This window comes from Protopterus annectens, chromosome 2.part0, assembly GCF_019279795.1.
Source record: "Protopterus annectens isolate FY-2018-M chromosome 2.part0, PAN1.0, whole genome shotgun sequence".
In the NCBI taxonomy this organism is placed as follows: Eukaryota; Metazoa; Chordata; order Ceratodontiformes; family Protopteridae; genus Protopterus; species Protopterus annectens.
This window is the reverse complement of record NC_056728.1, coordinates 1171521465-1171546225: the sequence shown is the minus strand read 5'-3', so window position 1 is coordinate 1171546225 and position 24761 is coordinate 1171521465. Positions and strand designations below refer to the sequence as shown.

General features: G+C 39.3%; 1 protein-coding gene across 1 annotated transcript in view; it reads left to right on the top strand.

Moving 5' to 3' along the window:
• Positions 1 to 2307: 2307 nt before the first annotated feature.
• Positions 2308 to 24761, top strand: part of LOC122792828 (alcohol dehydrogenase class-3-like) — a 286376-nt gene continuing 263922 nt past the window's right edge. Inside the window, exon 1 of the mRNA XM_044060387.1 lies at positions 2308 to 2400. Coding sequence (XP_043916322.1) covers positions 2383 to 2400 — 18 coding nt within the window. The 5' untranslated portion in view covers positions 2308 to 2382. The remainder of the gene's footprint in view (positions 2401 to 24761) is intronic.

Here is a 24761-nt window from a genome sequence, read left to right as displayed (position 1 = left end):
CACACATGAGTGTGTAGCTTACAACAGTTAAAAAGGCAATTTAAACACAAAAATGACTTTGTTAAAGTGCAGGCAGTAAAATAAGTACAATATGTAGCTGAAACAAGCTTTTTAAACCATAGAAATTCTAATAAATTGGTGTTTTAGGTGGAATTAGCTAAAGGCAGCAAGAAAATGCAGAAAAATTATACTTAATCACTCCAAAGTCTCTCTTTTGTCACTCAGCTGCTGTAGAACTCTGCAGGGCACCAGGCAGGAGCTTGCTAAGCTGTATACCTGTAACTGTATAATTCTAGCCTCTCAATGTTACCTCCAAGATTACAATGAAGAATCTACATAGAGGATGAAATCAGGCTGCATTCCAGTGTTGTCATTGTAAATAAAGTTAATTTGCAGTAAGAATAGTGGTGCTGGACTATTTGGTGATATCTCTCAGGTTTCCCCATGGAGCAAGTAACTGTGTGTCCTTTTAGGGTACTCAATCATCAGAAGTACATTGCATGCTTTTTGTTGTAAATGTTTTGCTATATCAGAAACAGGTATGTAACAGATGTTTTTTTATCACAGAATAAGGAACAGGGAAAAGGTGAGTTTTGTGTTTATTTTGCAGAGAATATCTCTCAACCTTCCATCTACTAAATGAGTAACACTGCCTCCCAAAATGTGGAACAAATGAGCAAAATGTGGAACACTTCCCAACAGCTTACTACCAACTTCAACTAGGAAGGCCACAGGATGTTTAAAACGTGCTACTTTTTACTTATAAAAAGTTCTTTTGATGAATTAATATGATTCTGTACTATTTACCATGGATATCAGTTAAAAAAAATTCCTAACACTAAATGTGTGACAGACTCTGACAAGTGGAACTTTGAGGAACATGGAATTTTTAACACCCAAAATGAGGAACTTTCCTCGTAATTAGGTACACTTGAGAGGTATGCATTTCCCTTTTTTTCAAGTTTGTGTGACCTTGAATTTGGCATTTATATAGAGACCTTGAAGGTGTGGAAGCAAAATGTCCACAATGGATAATCGCGGGGGGCTTGCCCCACTGTAAAAATGATTTCTTTATGGTATATGATTTTTTTTTTGCAAACACTTGATATTTCAATGAAGATTATTATCAGACAACTTGGTTAGAATTATTTATCCATCAAATAAGTAGGATGTGGTTAATTTCAATAAATCCTGTAACAGTATCAATTGCTCCATTCGCCACTGTTGTGTGATCACAGAGTAGGTATCATTAAGTTTTCTGGGTATGGGAGGTATCACCTCTTATGGGGTTGCAAAAAATATATATTCCTATGAGGGTTTTGTTTTTAAATTAATTGGCACTTGATAACAGACTTGTTGATCTAACAACATTGCTTGCTTTTTTTTGATTAATTGGCACTTGATGTGTCGCTCGAACAACATGATTCCAGAGAATTAGCTTTTCCATCTTTAATCCTGCCTTCTCTCACTTACCTTCATGCATTTACATAATAGCTAAATTTGTGACACTGACACCAGAGATAAACTCCCAAGCTCTGCAGCAGTGAACTATTTATTATAATTATAGCACCAAGAAGTAAGGAGCAAGTTAAAACATTGTACACTGTTTACACAAGAAGGCAATCATAACTCTGGCCTAAGAAAATATTTATGTGTCCGATTGTGAACCAAAACCAAGCTCTCCCATTTTGGCGAGGCATCTGTATGAGGTACTTATTCTTTGTGATTACCTATTTCTTCCCAGGCAGACGTATATAGTACATAAAAAATAAATAAATGTATGTATTTATTTATTTTATGTACTATAAATCCTGCAGAAAAAACAGTAAAACTCAGACCAACTACAAGACAGTAGTTAAGGACTTCTTAATATAGTTAATAGTAGACATTTTGTGGCATTTCAAAACAGTGGTTTGTAGAACAAAATGTATCACAAAATATTATATAAACCATCACATCAGACTGTTAGAACAGTGAGGAAATATCTTGATGACTTGAAGGTGTTTCAAAGGAATCGTGGAATTTCTTTATCAGTCCCAGAAACAATGTTTAAAACTCCTGACTGGACTGATCTGATAGTGATTTATAGTGAGCATTAAGAAACATGATATTATAAATTGGATACATGGCTTTAGCTTTGGGAATACTTTTCTTTAAATTAGTTAAATATGCAAAGGCTAGCATGATTTGCAACGCTTAACAGAGAGTTTGGTCACATGAGCGCATGTGTATGTGTGTGCGTAGGTGTATAAGAGTGTGTGTCTGTATAAGCCAAACTTTCTGTATTTGTCTGGCATAGTACCAAAGGGTGACGTTTGACAGTACAAATAATTCAAGCAAACTGTTTTTTACATTTTAGTTTATAAGAGCAAATGAGTGAACATGGACACAGCTGGAAAGGTAAGACAAAGCTCTATTTACTCTTCAGAAATGCATTTTTAAGCAGTTTCAAACTCTGGGCATGTGTATGTGATGATAAATCTTGAAGTCTATATTTCCTAAATTAGCTAGGAAAAAAATCAGCAATGCATTCATTTACAGATCGTAACAGTGGGTAGCTTTAAGTTGTAAAGTAACTGTTAAGAAACTACCATGCAGAATTCAGTTAATATTTTAAATATATATTAATTACTGCTTGAAAAGTGGAGGTAAAATGATACATTCTAATTCAGTTGCTTTACATTCAGCTGTTGAAGATGTATATTTGTGCAGTAAGTAAGTCAGTTTACCTTCTTGAAAGCTGTGTGGTATTGATCATACACTGAAATGCATACCCATTTTGTTCTTGCACTGTACTTTGAATGTAGGTCATACAAATAAATATAAATGCTATTGTAAAGTGCAAATGCTATTATTTTATTATTTTTCTTATGTGATATTTAAATATGGATAGTGAGACCACAGGACAGGCTACACAGGGGGCACTGGTGTAAGTATTGAATAGCTACTAAATGCTTGAAGTGTGCAAGGTTCAGCATTTGTGTACAGTGACATTTCCTGAAGCATAATCAGTTTAAAGGTGAAATGCTACATATCAAATTCATAAAGGTGATAGCCCCAAAATTTTTAAAACAGAGAAAATTTATTTTAATTAGATGTGTGAACATTATATAGAAACAAATACATTCAAATCACAAATACCCATTCTAGAAACACAGATAGCAGATTTATATTTAAACACATGTACATGAAGTTACTTGGATTGCAATATTTCATATGTTAATTCTGGTTTAATCATATAACTAAAATATAACAAAATTTGCAAGATGCATGAATATAGATTTGCTGTGTTTAGTACGTGCATCTGTTTATGCATGTGAGTGTTTGCATGCATGCGTACACGCGTGTGTGTTGGCTTTTATCTTGTCATTACCTGATTATTTACTGCCTGATGTCTTTTTAACTTGTCAACCTGGTAATTCAAATATGACATTTAGCACTTCTGGTTATTTTCAGGGAGACATCCAAAGTGCACAGTAATAAGAAATAACTTTCCATTGATAAAAGTTACAATAAGAAATAATGCATTTCACATTTTTGCTGCTTTTATGTTACTTGTGTTTCCTCCTCCTACTCTATTACTTCATCTGTTTTTTCTGCTAGTTGTTCTCTAAAGTGTTCAATTACATCTTTTCTGCTGCATTTATTACTGCTTGTTTTTACCCTGTTTAAACTGAAAGTGTTATTCTAAGCGTCTTGGTTTTGGTTTAAGCACTGGGATTTTACGCCTACCCCTTAGCTCTCCCTGGCCTCTCTCCCTCAGATTCTGACAAATATGGATGAAGCATTTCCTACAGTTTCTCCTGTCAGCCTGGTTGATATGGGCATCCTGAGACAGTGTAGCAAATGCCCCATGTAGAAGGACAACCATCTACTACTACCACCTAGGAACACAATTTGTGAGAGATGCAATTACATTAACAACCAGTGAGAAGGTTGTCAACACAATCACTACACCTCAAACACCACCCACAACTACACTACACCCACCCACATATGTGTGGGTTCTCAATAAAATCAAACCCAAACAAAGGATACCTCAGAGGCAAAAACACATACGAACTCCATAACCCTCCACACCACATACCATGCATAATCCACACACCCATGTCTCACAACCACTAAGACTTAACCATAAACCCAACATATTAGTCATAGGAGACTCCATTGTGAGACACACAAATGTGCCTCTTACTAGGCTGGATAAGGAAAACGTCATAGTTAGTTGTTTGTCAGGTGCCAGAATCTGCTATATCACACACGCACTTAAGTCTCTCAACAACAGGTACTGTTATGACTCTGTCATAGTCCATGTTTGTGTGAACAACTTGAGATGTACCTCCCTGGACTATATGAAGAGAGACATGATTGAGTTCACTGAATATGTGTCCCAGGCAAGTATGTCCTTAGTCTTAAGCAGCATTCTACTGTCACCCAGAATTATGCCTCAATACAAACAGAAAATGATTGACTTTAACAATCGGCTTAGTTTCTGGTGTCATTCCAGGGGGATCTAGTACCTGACAGCCTAGGAAGATATGATCAACAGACCATGATGCTCTGCTAGAGATGGCCTGCATCTGTCTCACTTGAGCTTCAGGCTACTGGCAAAGACCCTTGCCTCCCACATAGTGCCTTTTTAGGAAAAGTCATGAGGTCAATGCTACCAACATAAAAATTTCAACAAAATGCAAATTGAAGTTCATGCTGCTAAATGCTAGGAGTCTAAACATGAAATTGCACTCATTGCAAGCATTCCAAACCCTGGAAGATGCTGACATTTTTGCAGTCACAGAAACCTGGTTCAAAGCTGCAGAGAGCACCCCAGCCTTACCTGGTTACTTATCCTATCATACATTCAGACCGCTAACTGTGGGCAGCAAAGCCAAAGGAGGTGGAGTTTGAATATATATTAAAGACATACACACCTCCAGGCTGGTCAAACATTATAATACACAGGAGACACTTCAGGTGCAGTTAACCATTGACAAGAACTCTATTCAAATCATAGCTAGCTACAGGCCCCCAAATTTGACTCAAGGTGCCCACTCCACCTATCTGGACCTCTTTGAATCTATCAAGATTCAACCCTTTACCCAAATCCTGGACAACTTTAACTACCCAACCATAGATTGGAAAAACTACTCTACTCATGTCAGAACACAAATGCCCACAGATTCCTCGATTTTATCAATGCCAATGCCTTGGAACAGCTAGTCAGTACCCCCACAAGAGGTGACAATATCTTGGACTTGGCATTAACTAACATGAGTGACCACTGCAGCTTCCCTATAGTATCATCCTCCCTGGTAAGATCCGACCAAAAAGCGATCACATTTGAAGACACTCTCCCTTGACCCCCTTCTAGCTAGGGTCAGACAAAAAAAAAATCTCCAAAGCTGAATACAGCCTCCTGGCGGATGGTATAAACAGCTTCACTGCCCCCTCCCCCTCCGTAAGAACTGGCACCAATGTCCAAATGTACACCAAAGTACTGTATGAGCATTTATATAGATGCATAGAATCAGGAAGACCTGACAGGACAAAATCATCCTCCGCAAAGAAGAGTAAACTTGTCTGGTGGACATCTGCAATAAATAAACTATATAACAAAAGGAAAAAATTGTTGTTGAAGACCAAGAAGGAGCAGGTGCCCAATTGGAAGCAATCTCTCCTTACCCTATTGAAATCCTCTAAAGTCAGCTTCAAGTCCAAATTGGCCATATCTACTACAGATAATCATAAAGCCTTCTTAACATATGTCCGCAATCTCAAAGGAAGCCCCCAGATCTTTTCAGATCTGGTGGTCAAGGATACACATAGACAAGTGCTGTAGATATAGCCAACCTACTAGCTGACAGATTCAGTGAAAACTTCACCCCTCTGTCTCCCCCATCAGTAAATCAAGACATCCCAAGTACCTGTCCCCCTCCCCTTTTCTCTAGGGAAAAAGTCATCACTGCCCTCTCAAAGGCAAAAAATACAGTCTCCATGGGACCCGATAACATTCCAGGCTGCATCCCACATAAACTCAGGCACGAACTTGCACCACCATTAGGCACCCTATTCAACCAAAGCCTGAATACCGGCTTTGTCCTAGCCAGGTGGAGGACAGCCACTGTCATCTGCTTACACAAGGGTGGAGCATCCATCGGTCCAGGAAATTATAGTCCTATCATTCTAACTAGCCTGGTCTGCAAGGCCATGGAATGGATTATCATGGGCCTCATTAACCGGAACATTGGCAACCTCCAAACACTTGAACCCACACAGTTTGGCTTTGTCAAGGGGAGGTCATTTCTGTTAAATCTGGTCGACTTCATTGAGACAGTCGCCAAAGCCATGGACGAGGGAAAGGCGGTGCACACCGCCTACCTTGACAGGCCAAAGGCTTCAACACTATTCCCCACTCAGTATAATAGATAAACTCTCTATACTAGCCATCAGTCCATATGTTACCAGATAGGTAATAAACTGGCTCACTGACAGAACCCACCTAATCAAAACAGGGGAAGCCACCTCAAGCAGTAGACCCGTAAAGAGTGGCGTACCCCAGGAATCAGTCTTGGTGCCTCTGTTATTCAGGATATACTTCTCTAAGGTGCAGGCCAAAACCAGTGGGCTATGGCTGGCAAAGTTTGCCAATGACTGCAAGCTGGGTGCGGTCATCAATTCCCTAAGTAATGTGGACGTCCTCCAAGTGGGTCTCACCCAAACAAATGACATGTGCCAGAAACATGGCCTCAAGCTGAATGCCAAAAATTGCATCATCATCCCCTTTGGGGAGAGTGACATCCCCACAAATTATCACATTAATAACAATGTCCTAAGCAAACAATTAGTCACAAGGGATTTGGGCACCCAGGTTAATAGCAATCTAACTTTTTAATACCATATTGCTTCTATTGTATGGAAAACTTTTGACATGGCCCACATCATAAATAAAGGTATCTCATCCAGGGACAAGGATGTCATAATATCCTTGTATTCTTTCCTTAAAAGGCCAATAGTTGAGTACAATTCCCCCTTCGGCATGTACCTCACAAAGCACATGCAGCAGCTGGAGAGACCACAGAGGTTCCTCACCAGGAAATCCAGGGCCTCAAATATCTACCCTACACAGATAGGCTAAAAGCCCCATCCCTCTATTCAGTTTCATACAGACTCGTCAGAAGTGACCTCTGTCTGGCATACAAAGCAATGTCATACCCCGCCTTGATGGGACTGCTGCATATCTGCAAGTCAAGCTCCACTCTAGTAATCCACACGTGTGACCTCAGCCTGGTCTGTGACACCAATAGGTCTTGTTGGTGGGACAGATTTGTATCCCAGGGACTCCCTCATCTGTGGAATAGATGCCCTCTCCACATCAAGCAGAGTACCCCATTATCCCTTTGTAAGTGCAACCTGGATAAATGAATGGGAAACAGAAAATACACCTCTAGGATGCCACCTGTGTCCCTGCTGGACAGGAGCTTTGGGTGCTGACTTGTCTAAACATGGGCTAAGCTCTTGACTAGGCTTATAAGGGCCTCAGGGTCAATAGTCTAGTAACTTTCTATGATCCTTTGGAAGCAACAACTATCATTGCAAAGATCAATGATGGGAATAAGTGACATAGTTAAGGCAAATAATAATGCAGAAATTCAGGCAACACCCATTTACATTCCAAACTCTAATCAAACAATAGTCCATGCAGGCGTATATGCAGACTTCAAGGCAATAGGATTTAGTCACTGTTTTAAATTTAACAATCTGATCAAAAACTTCAGCAAAGAGATAGTTTCATGCCTGAAGGTACAGAAGACAGACAATGTGAAATATTTTGGCTTTTAAAACTTTTCTGATACAGTAAGTATGACCATATATCATAATATGATATATGTGCATCATAACTCTGCAAAGATAAATTACTCTAAATTGACATTAAGAAGACCGCCACTGTTCCCAAATTCACATACAAAGATGTATAACATTTAGTATATATGCAGAGTATATAGTTACAGCTACTTTTTGATATGTTGTCATGTAGCATAGACTGCCAGTTAAGTAGAGCTTCACATTCCATTTTACCTCCTTAAGCATTATGTTAGCCCTGAACATAATGTCATCTTATCTGCTGTGCCTTCCTAGTACTGAGCTGTTAGCCATCAGCAGAGGTACTCTAAAGAACTGTTTTTGCAGTACAATAAAGCACACATGTATGTACATGCATACTTACACATATCACACACACACACACACACACACACACACACACACACACACACACACACACACACACACACACACACACACACACACACACATGCAGAAGCACACATACATAGCCATCAAATGCACACACACACACATGTACACAGACACACACATATATCAAGGAAATGTAGAACATGATTCAGAGTGATGGTAAGAATAGAAGGATAAGCCTCAAGGGAATTGGACCCATGACTTTCCACTGAATGTTTCCATAGTATTGCATTAGCAAGGGAAGCCACTGCAACAGTCACAGTAAAAGGAGTCATAAAACACATATAGCAAGGAAATGTGGCATATGTGCAGACTGCAAACTAAACTGTTGTAAAACATCACATAGCTCACAGGTTATTTAAAACACCCAACCAGTGAAATGACACAGTAAGAACAGTTACAACGAGCCATCAAAGGAGTTAGTGCAATGGCAGTAGCTGTAGTTTATTGCAAATTGGTATGCACAGCAATACTTAGCTCATCTGCATGACTGATTACCACAGGGCAAGAATTTTTCATCATGTTTCTGTGGGAAGTAGAATGCTATTTCTCTGTGGTCATATATGGCCATCTATGTTACTTTCTGCCACTAGTCAGTTGCACAATGTATGACCACAGAAAGTGATTTTGAATTATATGTCTATTCTTTGCATGTGGTGTGTGTGTGTGTGTGTGTGTGTGTGTGTGTGTGTGTGTGTGTGTGTGTGCGGTGTCTATATTTTTGGACCATATCATAAGTTAGAAATGGAAGTATTGGGCAGACAGAGATGGAAAGACTAAGTAATGGTGAACACATACTGAATGAGCAAGCTGGAGGTTGGAGAGGAGCCCATATCTTGAAACTTCCTAACTCAGCAATATTAGATGAATCCAGACATAAATTAGTTTAGAAAGTTCAAAGAAAATGGCAGACTTGTCTTACACTTTGTGTAACTTTGGTAAAATAAAAAGAAAACCACAAGTGATAATGGAGCACTATATCACACAAAATGAACTTTAATCCACTGGTTTAGTGCTTTCAGCCCAAAAATTAGGCCTTCATCAGAACCGTTCTGTTGGTTTTCTTTTTCTTTTTAGTTTAGAAAGTGTCAAACTCCTCGACATAATTTATACATCAATGATCAGGGGAATGAAACAATTGATATAAAAAAAAGAAAAATGGCATTATGTGTGGTTGACCTCATACCCCTCTTACTGATGTTTCCTGATTCAAGCATTAGCTACAAATTCTTTTCTAATGAGTATGTCAGTATAGCACATTTCAGGGGAATGGAACAGACAATAACAAGAAAAAAACACATAAATGTAATTGAGGACCTTCCAGAAGCATTCATATGAAAGGAGTCTGAAAAACAGATTTGAAGGTCACAGAACACATGCCAGCAAGAAAAAAAAGTGTAACTAAATATGTTTAAACCCTTGGCTTAATATTCTCTAGACCAATGTATTAGAAAAACAACTAGTACAGGATCAGAAAATGCACATTTCATGAAATCTTAGAACAGAGTCAAAGACTGAAAACTGGACACTGGGAAACAGCGTACCAACCATTAGTGGATTAAAATACTTCTACCAGTATGCATACCACTGACTATGCTGAGCCATGGAAGCTGTCACAAACCCAAATTATCTTCATCTTACTCTATACTTTTGTAGTGAGTTATTTCCACATGATTCAGATATTTTTTGGCAGACCTCAATGGATTTGAAACCCTGCCTGTCTAATATCCTACAGGTCAGGATATTTCCAAGTGAAGCCACAGAAGAATGTATAATGTGAACATCAGAAAACACAAGGAATATTACAACAGTATTGAATACTGAAAACTGTACACTGGAAAAAACATACAGCGCAAAAGGGGATTAAAATTCTTCTGCCAATGCATTGAAATGTACAGAGAGCCATGAAAGCTGTAACATACATGCATTGTGTTTATCTTATTTCATATTTTAATGGTAATTATTAATACTAGTATTTTTGCAGACTAAAAAAATGTAGGCCTCAATGGATTTGAACCCTGAATGCCTGACTGACATTTGACAAACCAGAGCAATATAAAGTGAAGCCATAAAGAGCTTTGAGTGAAGGGGTCAGAATGCACACATCTGAAGGGAATATTAGAACATTTAACAAATATTACTTTTATAAGCCCTTTGTGGGCATGTACATGTTGTTTCCATTGTATAGTTTGAAAATGGGACTATAGGACAGATATAAAAAGGGGAAGCAAGCAGTGGGAACAACACAAAGTGAATAAATATGGGATGAGCAGGGTGGGGTTTGATAGGAGCCCATTTCTCTTATTTTCCTTCCCCAAAAATGTCAGATGTATCCAGACACAAATTAAGTTAAAAAGTGCCAAATTCCCTGGCATAATTTATACGTTGATGATAGGAATGCTTACTTTCAGGGTAATGGAGCATATGATAGCATGACTAGAGATATGCACATGAATGGAATCAAACCCTGTGTCTTTGTCACTGACATTTTCCAGACCAATTCACTAGCACTGCACTGCCAAGAGCACTCAGAGAAAAGGGTTATGGAAAGTACATTTCAGAGATATGTTGGTTGTGATAAATGAAAACTGCATGTTGTAAAACAATGAACAACAATCAGGGGAGCAAAACTCTTCACCTAGTGTACTGACAATATACACACACCTTTTCCTACAATGAGCCATGAAAGATATTAAAGTGAAACTCTGCTCTTCACCATATTTCAGCACTGCTTAGTTTTACACATCAACAGTTAGCTTAATTGAATGATGGATGCCAAGATCTTAGCATGTTTGAAGGATTTTCTCCATTTCTATAATACAAGAAAAAACGTCATCTGTCTGTGGTTATATATGACGGCTGATGCTGCTCTATGCTACCTTTTGCACAACATATGGTAGTGAGATAATTATAGTTCTTTTATAAGCTGTTTGTGGGTATGCGTTTGTTCACTAGGGTGAAGTTTGGAAATGGGAGTATAGGACCAAGTTGACAAGGGGAATCACATAGGGGGTATAACACAAGGTGAAATAAGAAGCAATGAGCTGGACAGAGTAGATTAGGAGCATATCTCACAACTTGTTATTTCACAGTGTTGGACAGTTCCGTACTTACATTTTGTGTGACAAAACATGATATGAATGGTTCATTTCAGGGAAAAAGAACACATGATAGCAAGTTAAGATGATTATACTACACAGATAGAAAACCATCTCTGTGTCACTCACATTCTCCAAAACAGAGTCTTAGCCAGGTATACTATAGTATCATACATAGGAAAGAGGTCAGTAAAACACATATTTGAGAAGCAAGATATGCATGATTGGATTTGAACCCTTGCCTGTGTCACACATAGCCCTTGAGCCAGAACATTAGCTAGGTATGTCACTTAAGCACTTAGTGCAAATGTGTAAAAAAATAAAAACACTTTTCAAAGGAATGTAATACAGTCATATGATTACATTCTCATCATACCATTTTATGACAAGAATGTGATACTGTAAATCAAAACTTCACCTTCTGTGTGGATTAAAACCCAGTACATTACAATAAACCCACCCTGTCATGAACATGTGGAGCTATAGTCGTCTTCACAGGAAAAATATTAACTTTACTGTACTTCATTATAACTTGGTAATATGTATGCATGCTCAACTCATTTGCATAACCGATGGCAACATTATTTGTGCATGTCAGGGATTTTTCTTCAGTTTTGCCACAGGATGGTAACTACCATTTCCCTGTGGTTATATATGACCATTGATTTTGCTGTCTGCCAAGTGTAATGCAATGTATTACCACAGTGAGATGAATTTAAATTTTAAATCCTTTGAGGGTGTGTGTGTGCATGTGTGTGTGTGTGTGTGTATGTGTGTGTGTGTGTGTGTGTGTGTGTGTGTGTGTGTGTGTGTGTGTGTGTGTGTGTGTGTGTGGTGTTCTCATCTATTTTTCATCCAGAGCACATGTTGGAAATGGAAGACAGAATTGAGAAAAAAGAGGAAGCAAGTAAAGGGTATAACACAAGGTGATTAATTGAAGAATGAGCACAATGGAGGAGGGATAGGATCAGAAGTATAGCTGGTTTAACCAGTTCCCCATGCTGGTACAATGAACCAGTGCCAAACTCGATCAGGTCATCAAGTGAAAAGCAAAAAAAAAAAAAAAAAAGAAAATTGTAGCAATCCACCCCCCCATGTTCCTTCTACTGGCTCACCAACCAGGTGGCCAGATGCAGAACACACCCTTTTCCTGCCCAGTCATTCAGATTTGATTTCAGTACCTTGCCCATGACTCTCCTCTGTTGTATTTGTGGTCAAACTGGAGTGCCGTGGTGCTCTCTGTGTGGTCTAAGCTGTAGCAACTGTACTAATTCTGTTTTTTTTTTTTTTTTTTTTATCTAAAGCCAGAGTGCTGTAGTTCTCTGTGCAGGTAGGGTATAAACTGTAGCAATTGCTTGCCACAAATTTATCAAACAGTTGATGCAGTTTATACCCTGCATGTATGGAGCACTATGGCCCTCATGTTTTAGTTGCAAAAAAATCCTTCTTATAAACTACAGCAAACTGCTTACTATAAATATAGCAAACAGTTGCTATAGTTTAAACTCTGCCTGCATGGAGCACTACAGAACTAAGGTTGTAAGAGATTTTTTTTTTTACATTTAAACTATAGCAAACTGCTTGCTACAGTTTAGACTACATACAGAGTGCTAAACCTCTCACATCTGATTGGAAATGCAATACCAGCTTTTAAAACATCACACCCCTCCCCAACACTTTGCACCCCGGTCATTTTCCCCTCTCACCTCACCCTAGCTACTCTTCTGGATAGGATCATATCTCTGAAATTCTTAGCTCAATAATCATGGTGAATTACAATAGCTGGAATGATATGATGACTGACATCCTAAATGATTTGTAAGAAAACTACTCCTTTTATGATTAATAATTGTAGCCACTCATGTGTACATTAATCCAACACCAATGAAATTGAGAGGTATGGACCATGGAGTATTTTTTGTGGGCTAGGAGGCTTTTCCATTTTTTTATTGAGAAGGCAATATTGGAGAAGGAAGTCAGGGAAGTAAGAGGTGAGTTAGAAAGGGAGGATTGGTCGCAGGGGAAAAGAGACATGACTGACAGGTTTAAGTAACACAATGAGGGAAAGATAAGACAATGGTGTAGGAGACATCAGACCAACAGAGGCAAGACAATGGTGAGGGGATGCATGTACAGCATACAGAGGTAGGCATGGACACAAAATGGAGAAGTAGAGGAACACTAAATTTGGGGATAGGTTTGGGTGTTCAGAGGAGCAGTCTCTGCCAGCTTAGACGTAAGTGAAAGAAGGTTACTCCTCACCCTGGGAGCCATCACCACTGGGGCATGACTCAGAAACTGGAGACATCACTGGGCAGGGAAGTGACCCAATGATTCAGTGGAGCATGGTCTGTATATGGCTGACACAGGCATTCAGCCCCCTGTTTATTATCTCTCCCACAAGCTTTGCCAGCTCTTGATGGGCAACAAAAGTGTCATTTCCATTTGTACTGCTGCCAGTTGGTTCTACTATACCACCATCTGGTGCAAGACGATACAGTAGTACCACCCTCCAGTGCAGGGACCTGATGTATGTGGTACAGGTAGGGCAGGATGTGTGGAATCAATTCTGCCAGTCTGGGAGCCAGATGTGTTGGGTGCCTCTTGTGGTGGAACAGCTGCTGATGCTGCCACCTGTTGGGGGACAACAGGCCATGCCCATGTGGTTGGTAAGGCTGCTATGCAGCTGCATATAATAGTAACAGAAATGGTGAGACATAAAATAAAAAATAAAAATAACAGTATAAAAGAGAAAGGATAGCAACAAAGAGGGTGGGAGGAGGGACATAAAAATAGAGAAACTGCATTCCTAACTATGCTGATGCTTGAATACTTCATAGTACTGCAAAGGAAAATAACCTTTTAGTAGAAGGACCTACACAGTTATGTTATCAAAATGTTTCCTGGTGTATTTATATTGGGAGATTTGGCAGCCTATGGCAAAAGCCATCAGTATATGTAGTCTGAAATATGAGCATAATAACTGTCTAAGCTAATTATCAGGACAGCATACCCAGTAGTGATGCTATTTCAGTTATGGAAATAGTACAACTGTGTGTATATATATATATATATATATATATATATATATATATATATATATAAGAAACATGCTGATCACACAATAAAAACATCAAGCACAGGAATTAGATTATCTTGTGAAGTAATAATTACGACTAAGACATATATGAACCTTACTGTAGTATAGATAGAAAGATCTGCTACTCTAGGGACTTCTGTGGACACAAACAAGAACTCTGTGGCAGCATTATCTTAAATTCTCTACTAATAACTGAAAGGACACAAGGAAACTCTAAGGTCTTTCACCCTTCCCAGGCTACCCCTTAAGGAAAGATCTGCTACTCTAGGGACTTCTGTGAATACAAACAAGAACTCTGTGGCAACATTATCTTAAATTCTCTACTAATAACTGAAAAGACACAAGGTTAAATACATTTGTACTGCTATCAACCTTTTGTGTGACTAACTTTACTCTATAACGCTCCACTTGGGAATCACAGCACTAGCCAAATCTTCCTCTGGACTATCCCATAATAGATTACAGCTTTCTTTTCCCAAAAATTCAAAACACAAAGTAGCTGAATACTAGATATTGCAAGGAAGTTGGTAACATAGCTAAAACAAATTTCCTTGCATATACCATTTGTTTTTTAAACTGGGCTCACTGATTTCTGTTCACCTATGTCTCGCTCCACTCCCCTACCCTACCCCCAATTTCCCCCTACCCACGGTACTCCTGCCCTTGTACCTCTAGTAACCACACCCCCATCCCTATACTTCCAATCACATACTGTTACTCATTAAAGTACAAATTAATAATCATCCAGTTAGTCTCTGCTACTCACTAAGGTACTAGCATACCAGGTAGGACTTCTCTCCTATCCTACTCTTTACCAATCTCTACCACTTTTTTAGAAACTAATAATTTTCCTCTTATAATGTCCAAAGTACCTATGTCTAGACACATAAACCTATTACACTTATATGCACTCTTACCTCTTCTATCTATATCCTATGTCCTAACCACCTATGAACACCTCACCTACACAGCAGTTCACCATCCCATTAAGCAAACTACACTACCAATTGAAGCAGCCTCCCTAAACCACATAAACATAACATCTACATCCATCTACCTACTAAACAAAGCACCATAGACTAGCCCACATTACTCATCTCCAAGCCAGGAAATCACCTAACATATTCCGTAAATTCCTACAACTCACACATAGACTTAAACAACACCCCTTGCAAGATGGTGACATTCACCCCAACCCAGGCCCTAAAAACAAAGACGCCACAGTCCCCCTTAGTCCAAATCCCTCTACTTCTTTCACCCCCACAAGAACTCATAACTCCCTCTATAAAGCACATCTCAACATACAGAGCTTAAACAATAAAATTGCCAGCCTTCATGCTCTCTTAGAAGTACATTATTTTGATATCCTATGTCTAACAGAAACATGGCTAAAACCTACAGCGCAAGACAATGAAATCACCCAACTGGGCTACAGTATTTTGAGATTAGACCACAAAACTAAAAAGGATGGAGGGTAGCAATATTTTACAAATCAGGGCTACGTGTTACTTCAGTAGATGCACAACTACCTTTAGACAGTAACGCCAAAATCATTACTTCTAAACTTCAGATCAATGCCTCCAAATCCATCTATATAATTTGCTTCTACCTTCCTCCTGGCAAAAATATCACCACCCTTGAAAATATTCTTAGCTGGCTTTCTACTTCCTTCCCTCAAGAAACCATAGTGCTGGGCAACTTTAATATAGATTGGAACAACTGTACTTCAGCCAACCCTACCACTCATATAAACCTATATGTTTTTTCCCAAACAATTACCACCTCCCCACCAGAATCCATCAACCCAATAACAAAGAAAGCATCTTAGACTGGATTTTGATGAATAGTCATCTCCTTACATATAAAGCAGGTACCCTTCCTGATGACATTAGTGACCACTCACTGACCTATATAATTAGACAAAAGATCAATATTCCCAACCCAACCTTATATATAACTACCCAGACTAACAGAAATTTTAACTCAGAAAGCTTCCAAACCAAACTTAAGGCATGTGATTGGTCACCCCTAAAACACCTCCAACTAGAGGAAGCAGTGTTATACCTTAACACCAAATTCCTACAAATCCTGGACTACCATGCCTCTATTCGCTCTATCAGAAATAGGACTAAAACTGCTCCATGGCTCACAAAAGAGACAAGGCATAAAATCCTGCTAAGAAATAAAATCTGGGCCAAATGGAGATCTACTAAAAACCCAATAGATCATCAAAAATGTAGGCAACTGAGAAATGCTACTAAAAAATCAATACTTCTTGACAAAAAAACTTCTACTTTCAACTCCAACTAACTCACCAACATAAATCACAAATGTTCTGGACAAGTATTAATAGATTCCTCAATCCAGGGCACTCCAAAACAAAAACCCCATCAGGTACCACCCACGACAATCCTAAGCTTATTGCAGATGCCTTTAATACCTTCTTTACTAAGGCCATCCAATCTCTAGCTAATTCCCTACCCCTGTTAGCACAAACCTGCCTTCCTCCACAACTAGCTTACCTCCCTCATTTCATTTACAACCAGTTCCAACATCCCTCATCTGCACTCTTCTTCAAAAATTCAAACCATGCACTCCCTCAGCTGACATTCTTCCAGCTGAATATCTGCAGTTAGCAGCTAAAGTTATAGCCTATCCCATTTCCATCCTAATAAATAGAACCATTACTGAAGGAACCATCCCATCTATCTGGAAAATCTCCCATATTATCCCACTACATAAGGGTGGCAACTCAACTGAACTCTCAAACTATCGCCCAATAGCCTTACTCTCTACTTTAGCAAAAAGCATGGAAAAATGCATCCACCGACAACTACTAGATCATCTACTCCAAAATAATTTACTAGCTAACTATCAACATGGTTTTAGGCCATTCCATAGCACCACCACTGTCCTCTTATCCTTTTCTGACTGCATTAACAAAAATTGTAATAACAATACTCTAACCTCTGCACTGTTTATTGACCTCTCAAAAGCCTTCAACATGGTTAACCATCAGCTACTTATAAATTTACTTAAATCCCTCTCTCTAGATACACAAGCACTACAATGGTACCTAGAAAGTAGGCAACAGGCTGTGCTTTGGGATAACAATCTATCCACACATCTCCGTATTACCCTTGGTGTCCTCAAGGCTATATACTGGGCCCTCTTCTATTCTCAATCTTTATCAACGATCTGAATGAAAAAATTCCTCAAGCTACCTGCATACAATATGCAGATGACTCCACATTAATATGCTCTGCTACTCCTTTATCTGAACTCCACTCCCTCACCCAAAAAGTGTTTATTATAGTAGAAAACTGGTTCCTACAGTGCTGCCTCCTCCTGAACCCCCAAAAAAACAAGTAATTGCTCTTCACTCCAATGCAAAAGCCCCCCCCAATAAACTTCACAATTATAACTAATAATGGTACTGTCATATCTCCTGATCCAACCACAAAACTCTTAGGAGTAACAATTGATCACAACCTTAACTTTGACACACACATTAACACTACAATAAAATCAGTGAACAGAAAACTAGGCTCCCTCTATAGGATTAAACTCTTCCTTACTCCAACAGCTAGAATTACTATAACACACACCCATCTTATCTCCACCCTCCTCTATGCCTCATCCATTTATACCAATCTATCCAAAACCAACCTCAACAAAATGGCAACCTCCTATAATAATATTTCCAGATTTTCCACTGGCTCCCCATTTAGAACCCGCCATTGTCACAATCTAAAACAGCTAGGTTGGCTGGAACTGCATAATCAGCTTCAATTTCAGCAACTTATTATTGCTCACAAGACCTTTTATCATCCTAGTAATACTCCAATACTCACTAGCCTTATCACCCCCTACAAAAATCTTACAACCCTACGCTCTGCAAATAAATTACTGGTATCCATTTATAAATCCAACAGTAAGGCTGGAGACTGTTCTCCAACACTGTGGGAAAACCTGGAATTTGCTTCCTAGTGAACTTCCATCTCTTTCCCCAACACTACTTTTCAAAAAGCAGCTTAAAGTTTACCTTAATTCTCAGTGACTATGCCCGTGCACAAACCCAGACTAATAAGCCCTCCTGCTATGTTCACTGCTTACTTATCTCACTACTGCTGCTCTCTGTCTAACTCCTTCATGAACCTCAGAGAATAGGATCTGTAAGCTACTTAAGTCTGTCTTGACTTAGTCTTTCTTGGGAACCTCTACAGAGTATGAACTTGCTTAGCAAGCTTTCTACTGCATAAACATATCCCTACCTGAGATATTTTTGGTTCTTTCTTTTTTTAATATGTTAGCTATATAAATACAATGCTGTTAATGTAAAACTGCATTTCTGGTCTTAAAATTGTACTATACTTATTTTGCTATTATCTCTTTAATGGAGCTTATCTCCCCGGGCCTCTACTGAAAATGGACATATATCCAGTTAGACTAGCCCTGTCAACAAATGTAAAATAAATAAAATAAAATAAATAAATAAAATAATGATATTGCTAGGCTTACTCGTATACATTATAACATGAAAGCAACATGTGCTTTTGTTGTATGAGAAGGGGATTGAACCCACAGCAATTCTAACAATCTGACTGCACACAGACTTAACATGATGAGCCATATCTCTGCCTTGGGGGGGGGGGGGCATATAGAAGCAAAAGTATAATGTCTCACATTAATACTAGTTCCAATAAGATATGCCAGTACTGACAGATGTCGTCCTGCTGTATACATTTTATTTACTATTCTTTTTAATTGATACAACTGCCGTACAAATAGGCACATCTTTCACAACAGTAGGTACACTTACCCCAGCCCTCAATTTAGTGCTCTAGTCTGTTTCTGTGCATCTCCCTGTTCCTTCCAATCTCTGCAGGGACTGGAAATAAAAAGAAAAAGCAGAATGCAAATCTGATAGTGGCATGCATTGCCAACTTACCTGGTTAGGTAAAAGATAGCATGCTTATAGGTTCATAAGTTCATAGGTAGGTACTAGGCTATTGACCCAAGGGCCTACATAAGTCTAGCCAACAAGGTTCCCTGACTTACATCATCCAAGAAAGTTATTTTCCTATGCCCCTGTTGAGCAGAGCCACCAAAGTGATCCCCGATCATCCAAGAAAGTTATTTTCCTATGCCCCTGTTGAGCAGAGCCACCAAAGTGATCCCCGGGGTGTATTACCTATTTCCCATCCTTTTATCAAGATTTTTCTTGAAGAGTGCTAATGAGGAACTTTGCTTGACATAGATGGGTAGCATGTTCCAGAGTACTGGAAGTCTCTGGGACAGGAATCTATCCCTCCAGCATGTCCTGTTTATTGTGGTGACAAGGTTTAGGTCCCTAGAGCATGCAGCTCGGAGGGATTGGGATTTCTTTAGGTGTAACATGTCCAACAGCTATGGGTTTGACATAGCTTTATATGTTAGGCAGAGATCACCTCGGAGTAGGTGATATACTATGGAGTAAAGTTGGAGTTTTATGAGACGGTCAGTGTAGGTCATCTGTCTGAGGCCAGTAATCCTCTTTGTGAGGTACTTCTGTGGCCTTTCTAGCTGCTGCAGATGTCTTGTGAGGTACATTCCAAAAGGGGCATTGTACTCTATAATGGGTCTAATGAGTGATGAGTACAGGGCAACAATTACCTCTTTTTTCCTGGATGAGAAACTTTTTGTGATGAGGTGTGTCACATAGAAGGATTTCCTGACTACTGTGGCAATGTGATTATCAAAGGTGAGACTACTGTCCACCTGTGTCCTCAGGTCTCTTATCACACTTTCGGTGTTAAGTAGACTATCACCTATGTGGTAGCTCATGGGTACAGAGTTTTTACCAAAGGGGATGACAATGCACTTTTTGGCACTGAGATTGAGGCCATGGCTCTGACAGCAGGCATCTGTCTCCTTGAGGCCCTTTTGTAGGATGTCCATATTGTTAGGAGTTTCAATTATGGCTCCTAGCTTGCAGTCATCTGCGAACTTCATTAGCCAGACCTTCTGTGTTAGCTTGTACTTTAGAAAAGTAGATACCAAACAGGAGAGGATCCAGGGCTAAACCCTGTGGTACTCCACTTGTTACTGGTCTGAAGTCGGATTTGGAGTCTGCTACTTTCACAGTGTGCGTTCTGTCAGTGAGCCAGTTGGCAACCCATCTTGTGACATAGGGATTTATACCTAGTTTAGTGAGTTTATCTATAATTCCAGAGTGGGGGATGGTGTCAAAAGCCTTGGTGAGATATAGATAGGCTGTGTGAACCCCCTTACCCTTGTCTGCAGCTTTAGTTACTGCTTCAAAGAAATCTATCAGTTTAGGAGACATGATCTGTCTTTTACAAACCTGAACTGGGTGGGGTCTAGAGTTTGGAGATTACCAATGTTTTTGTTTATAAGTTCCATGATGATATGTTCCATGGCCTTGCAGACTAGGCTCATTAGGCTAATGGGGCGGTGGTTCTCGGGGTCTGTGGTGGCTCCCCCTTTGTGAAGGGGGATAACCGTCACTGTGTGCCATTCAGTGGGCACAAAGCCTGAGGTGAGGCTATGGTTGAACATGATGCTTAGGTGGGGTGCCAGTTCATTCTGCAGTTCATGTAGAACACAGCCTGGGATGTTGTCAGGTCCCATGGATGCTGTATTCTTGGCTTTGGAGAGTGTGGTTTTTACCTGTGCAGCCGTGATTACAGGAACTTTGCATTCTTCCGGTATAGAGATGGGCCCTTTAGGGGGTGAGAGGGGGGTAAAGTTAGTACTGAACCTATCTACCAGAATGTTGGCAATATTAGATGGTTCTGTATATTTAGTGCCATAGTGTTGTAACTCAGAGCAGATCTGAGTATTGCTATTGAGATTCTTGAAATAGCTATAGAATACTTTGTGGTTTTCTTTAGAATCAGTGGTGATTTTGTTTTCTTAACTAGCTTTGGAGGATTTTATGAGGGATCTCAGCTTCTTACTGAGGCTTAACAGGGAGTTCCTCCAATCATGGGATTTTATTCTTTTTTACAACAGTTTCTTTCTTCTGTTGCAGAGTTTGTTTATGGCAGGGGACCACCAGATTGGCTTCCTTTTTTTGGAGGATAGCGTCTTGATTCTGTTTGGGATAGCATGATCCATGCACTTGTGTAAGTGCTTATAAAGTGCATTTGTGTAGGATTCAGCAGTCATACCTCTTTTGTCTGTCTGCACGAGTGTCGTGAAGTTTGCCACTTCTGTCTTAAGAAGCATGAAGTTGGCTTTGGAGAAATTTTTTACAGTGTTTTCCCTAATGGGGAGTGGGGTCGGGGTGTGGATGTCTAGAGCAATTAGCTTGTGGTTGGATCTGACCAATGAGGAATTGACCTCTGGTGTGGAACACCGGTCACCCATGTTGGTAATGACCAGGTCTAGGATATTGCTGCCCCTGGTTGGGGTGTGGATAATTTGATCCAAGGCGTTGGAATTTATGAATTCCAGAAAATGTTGAGCAAAAGAGTTGGTACGTGAGTAGTTTTCCCAGTTAATGGTGGGGTAGTTGAAATCGCCCATTATTAGGGTGTTGGTTTGTACCCTAACATTTTCCAGTGTATCAAGAAATGAGGAGTGGGAATCCTGGGGCATGGTGGGGATCTGTAGCAAGCTACAATTTGGATTGCAGTCTTGCCAAGAGTTAGTTGCACTTGGATAACCTCGGATGCATTATGCTGAGCAACTAGCCTGGAGGTGTGGATATCCTGCTATAAGTACTAATGGAACCACAGATCCTTATCACGCTGCAGAAGATTAACTTGTTCAAATGCTGCTTCTCATTACCTCGGACACTTGTCACCATGTTAGATTATTTGCTAACATAAGGTACATGGGTGGTACTTTTCAACCTACCTCTTTATGAAGGGTAGTTTTTTTGGATGCTGTTTACTGTAAGGACTAGAAGTGCTGTTCGGTTTTTAGTAGTGTATCTACATGAATTGACCAAAGATCTCTGAAGGGGTACATAGTAAGTTTTATTGGCCATAGTAGCATGCAGGAACATTGTAATAAGTTGTAGTAATTAAGTGTGTGTACCTTAAACATATAGGATTACAATACATGTGACTAATGATCGTATAGTTACATGTTTGTTAACTTCCATCATGTGCTTATATATATATATATATATATATATATATATATATATATATATATATATATATATATATATAAAGAGTAGGCCATTGTCTTAGGATACAATAGTGGCTGATATTCAGGTAAAGATTGTTTTGTGGGTACACGTTAGTTTCAGGTACTTTTGAACTATAGTAGATGGCCTGCTACAGCAGTCCTCAACCACTGGGCTGTGGACTGGTACCAGGCCATGGATTATTTGGTACCAGACCTCCAGGCACAGAGTGAAACAAAAAGTGAATGTGTGCATGTATGTATATGAGTGTGTTTATGTGTCTGTCTGTGTGTGTGGTTGAATGTGTACATGAAAGCAGAATGAATGCGTGTGTGAAAAAAGAGACTATGTGTGTATGTATGAGACAGAATGAGCAGTAAGATCGAACGAGCCATTATTTTACACTCACTAAGTTGTGCTTTTGCTGTTTAGCGAGTGTAAAATAAAAGTCAAGGAAACTGAAAAAAAAATGTGTGTATGCATGTTTCTGCATGTGTGAGTTAATGCGTGCATGAAAGTACAAGAGTTGGTGTGTGTGTATGTTTCTGTCTGCAAGCGTGAATGAATGCATGCATGAAAGTGAAAGAAACCGCGCATGTGTGTGTTAATGTCGGTGTATGTGTGCATGTCAGTGAAAGTGAGAGTGAGTGAGCTGCTATTTTACACTCATTAAGCAACGCTTTTGCTGTTTAGCGAATGTGAAATTTAAAAAAATTAATATAAAGCATGTGTGCATGAGTGTATGCATGTATGTGTGACAGAGATCAATTGAGAAAAAGAGAAAAGTGTGTGCATGTGTTTCTGTGTGTGTGTGTGTGTGTGTGTGTGTGTGTGTGTGTGTGTGTGTGTGTGTGTGTGTGTGCACGCGCGGGTGTGAGAGAGAGAGAGCAGCAATGAGGTTTTAAGTGCCTCTCGACCATCCCCACTCAGCATCTTGCACAATAAATTTGCCCAGAATACCTCTAATCTCTTTGGAGAGAGAAATATGGACAAAGCCAAAAATAATGGGGGGGGGGGCAAAAATAGGGACACTTTTAAGTACTGCTCTTACAAACTTAAAAAGTAGATCAAAATACAGGCTTTGCATTAGCAGGTATTTTCTGAAGGGTATCTAGTCTGAAAATCAACTATCTGTCATTATTTTCTGACTTCAAACCTCAGTAATCTGTTAACGTTTCACGAGAAAACAACAATTTTATGAGAAACAGTCCAAAAATATGAGGGAAAATTCTGCACATTCTGCAAAAATCTGTACAGTTGAGAGGTATGCAGTGGACAGAGACAAATAATAGGGAGAGATTTTAAATACTGCTGTTGTAAACTTAGAAAGTCAGTAATATTGCCATTAGGTTAACGTACCTCTCGACCATAATAGATCAATGTTATGCTGTTAAGATGTACACTTTTATTTTCCCAGTAATTATTGCCAATTGTATTTTTATTGTACTTTAGAGCTTTTCTCCCGGGGTCTCTGCTGAAAATGGACTTCTAATCCAGTTGAGCCTCTCTGGTAAACAAATGTCAAATAAATAAATAAATATTATGCACTTTATTATGTGTGTGCAATGGCCAGTCCTTGGATAATTGTCGTACATGAAACTGGTCCTTGGTGCAAAAAAAGGTTAGAGACTCCTGGCCTACTAATACAGTATTACTGTTAAGATTTCTGAGTTCCATGTGGGATCACCTCTTTATTTCCATTCCAAAATAGATCTTCCTAAGAAACAGTCACCAAGCATCTTGCAGATAAACATTTGCAATGGCTTCAGCAACCCCTTACACTGTACACAAGCATCTGGTCATGTAAGAACTAAAGCGGGCATGACATAGCTCCATTGTTTTTAAATCTTTATGAATCATTCCTCCATGTTTTCTGCCTCATTAGCATGCACAGCATTTCATTATGCATTCATTACATATCACAGCAAACCATTTTTATTTTGGCTGACTGCATTGTGCTGCTTAGATTTTTGATTCACAGAAACCCTGGTCGTGGCCCCACTTGTCAAGCAAATTTGCTTACAAAGATGTGGTAAAGTTTTGTGAATTTGGTTCTGAAACTCAAATGCCTGCTATTATTTAGTGACTTCAGTCCTCAGTGATTCCCCTACAAAAAGCACATATTTTATGAGAACTAGACCTAAAATATAAGGCAAAAATCTGGATGTTC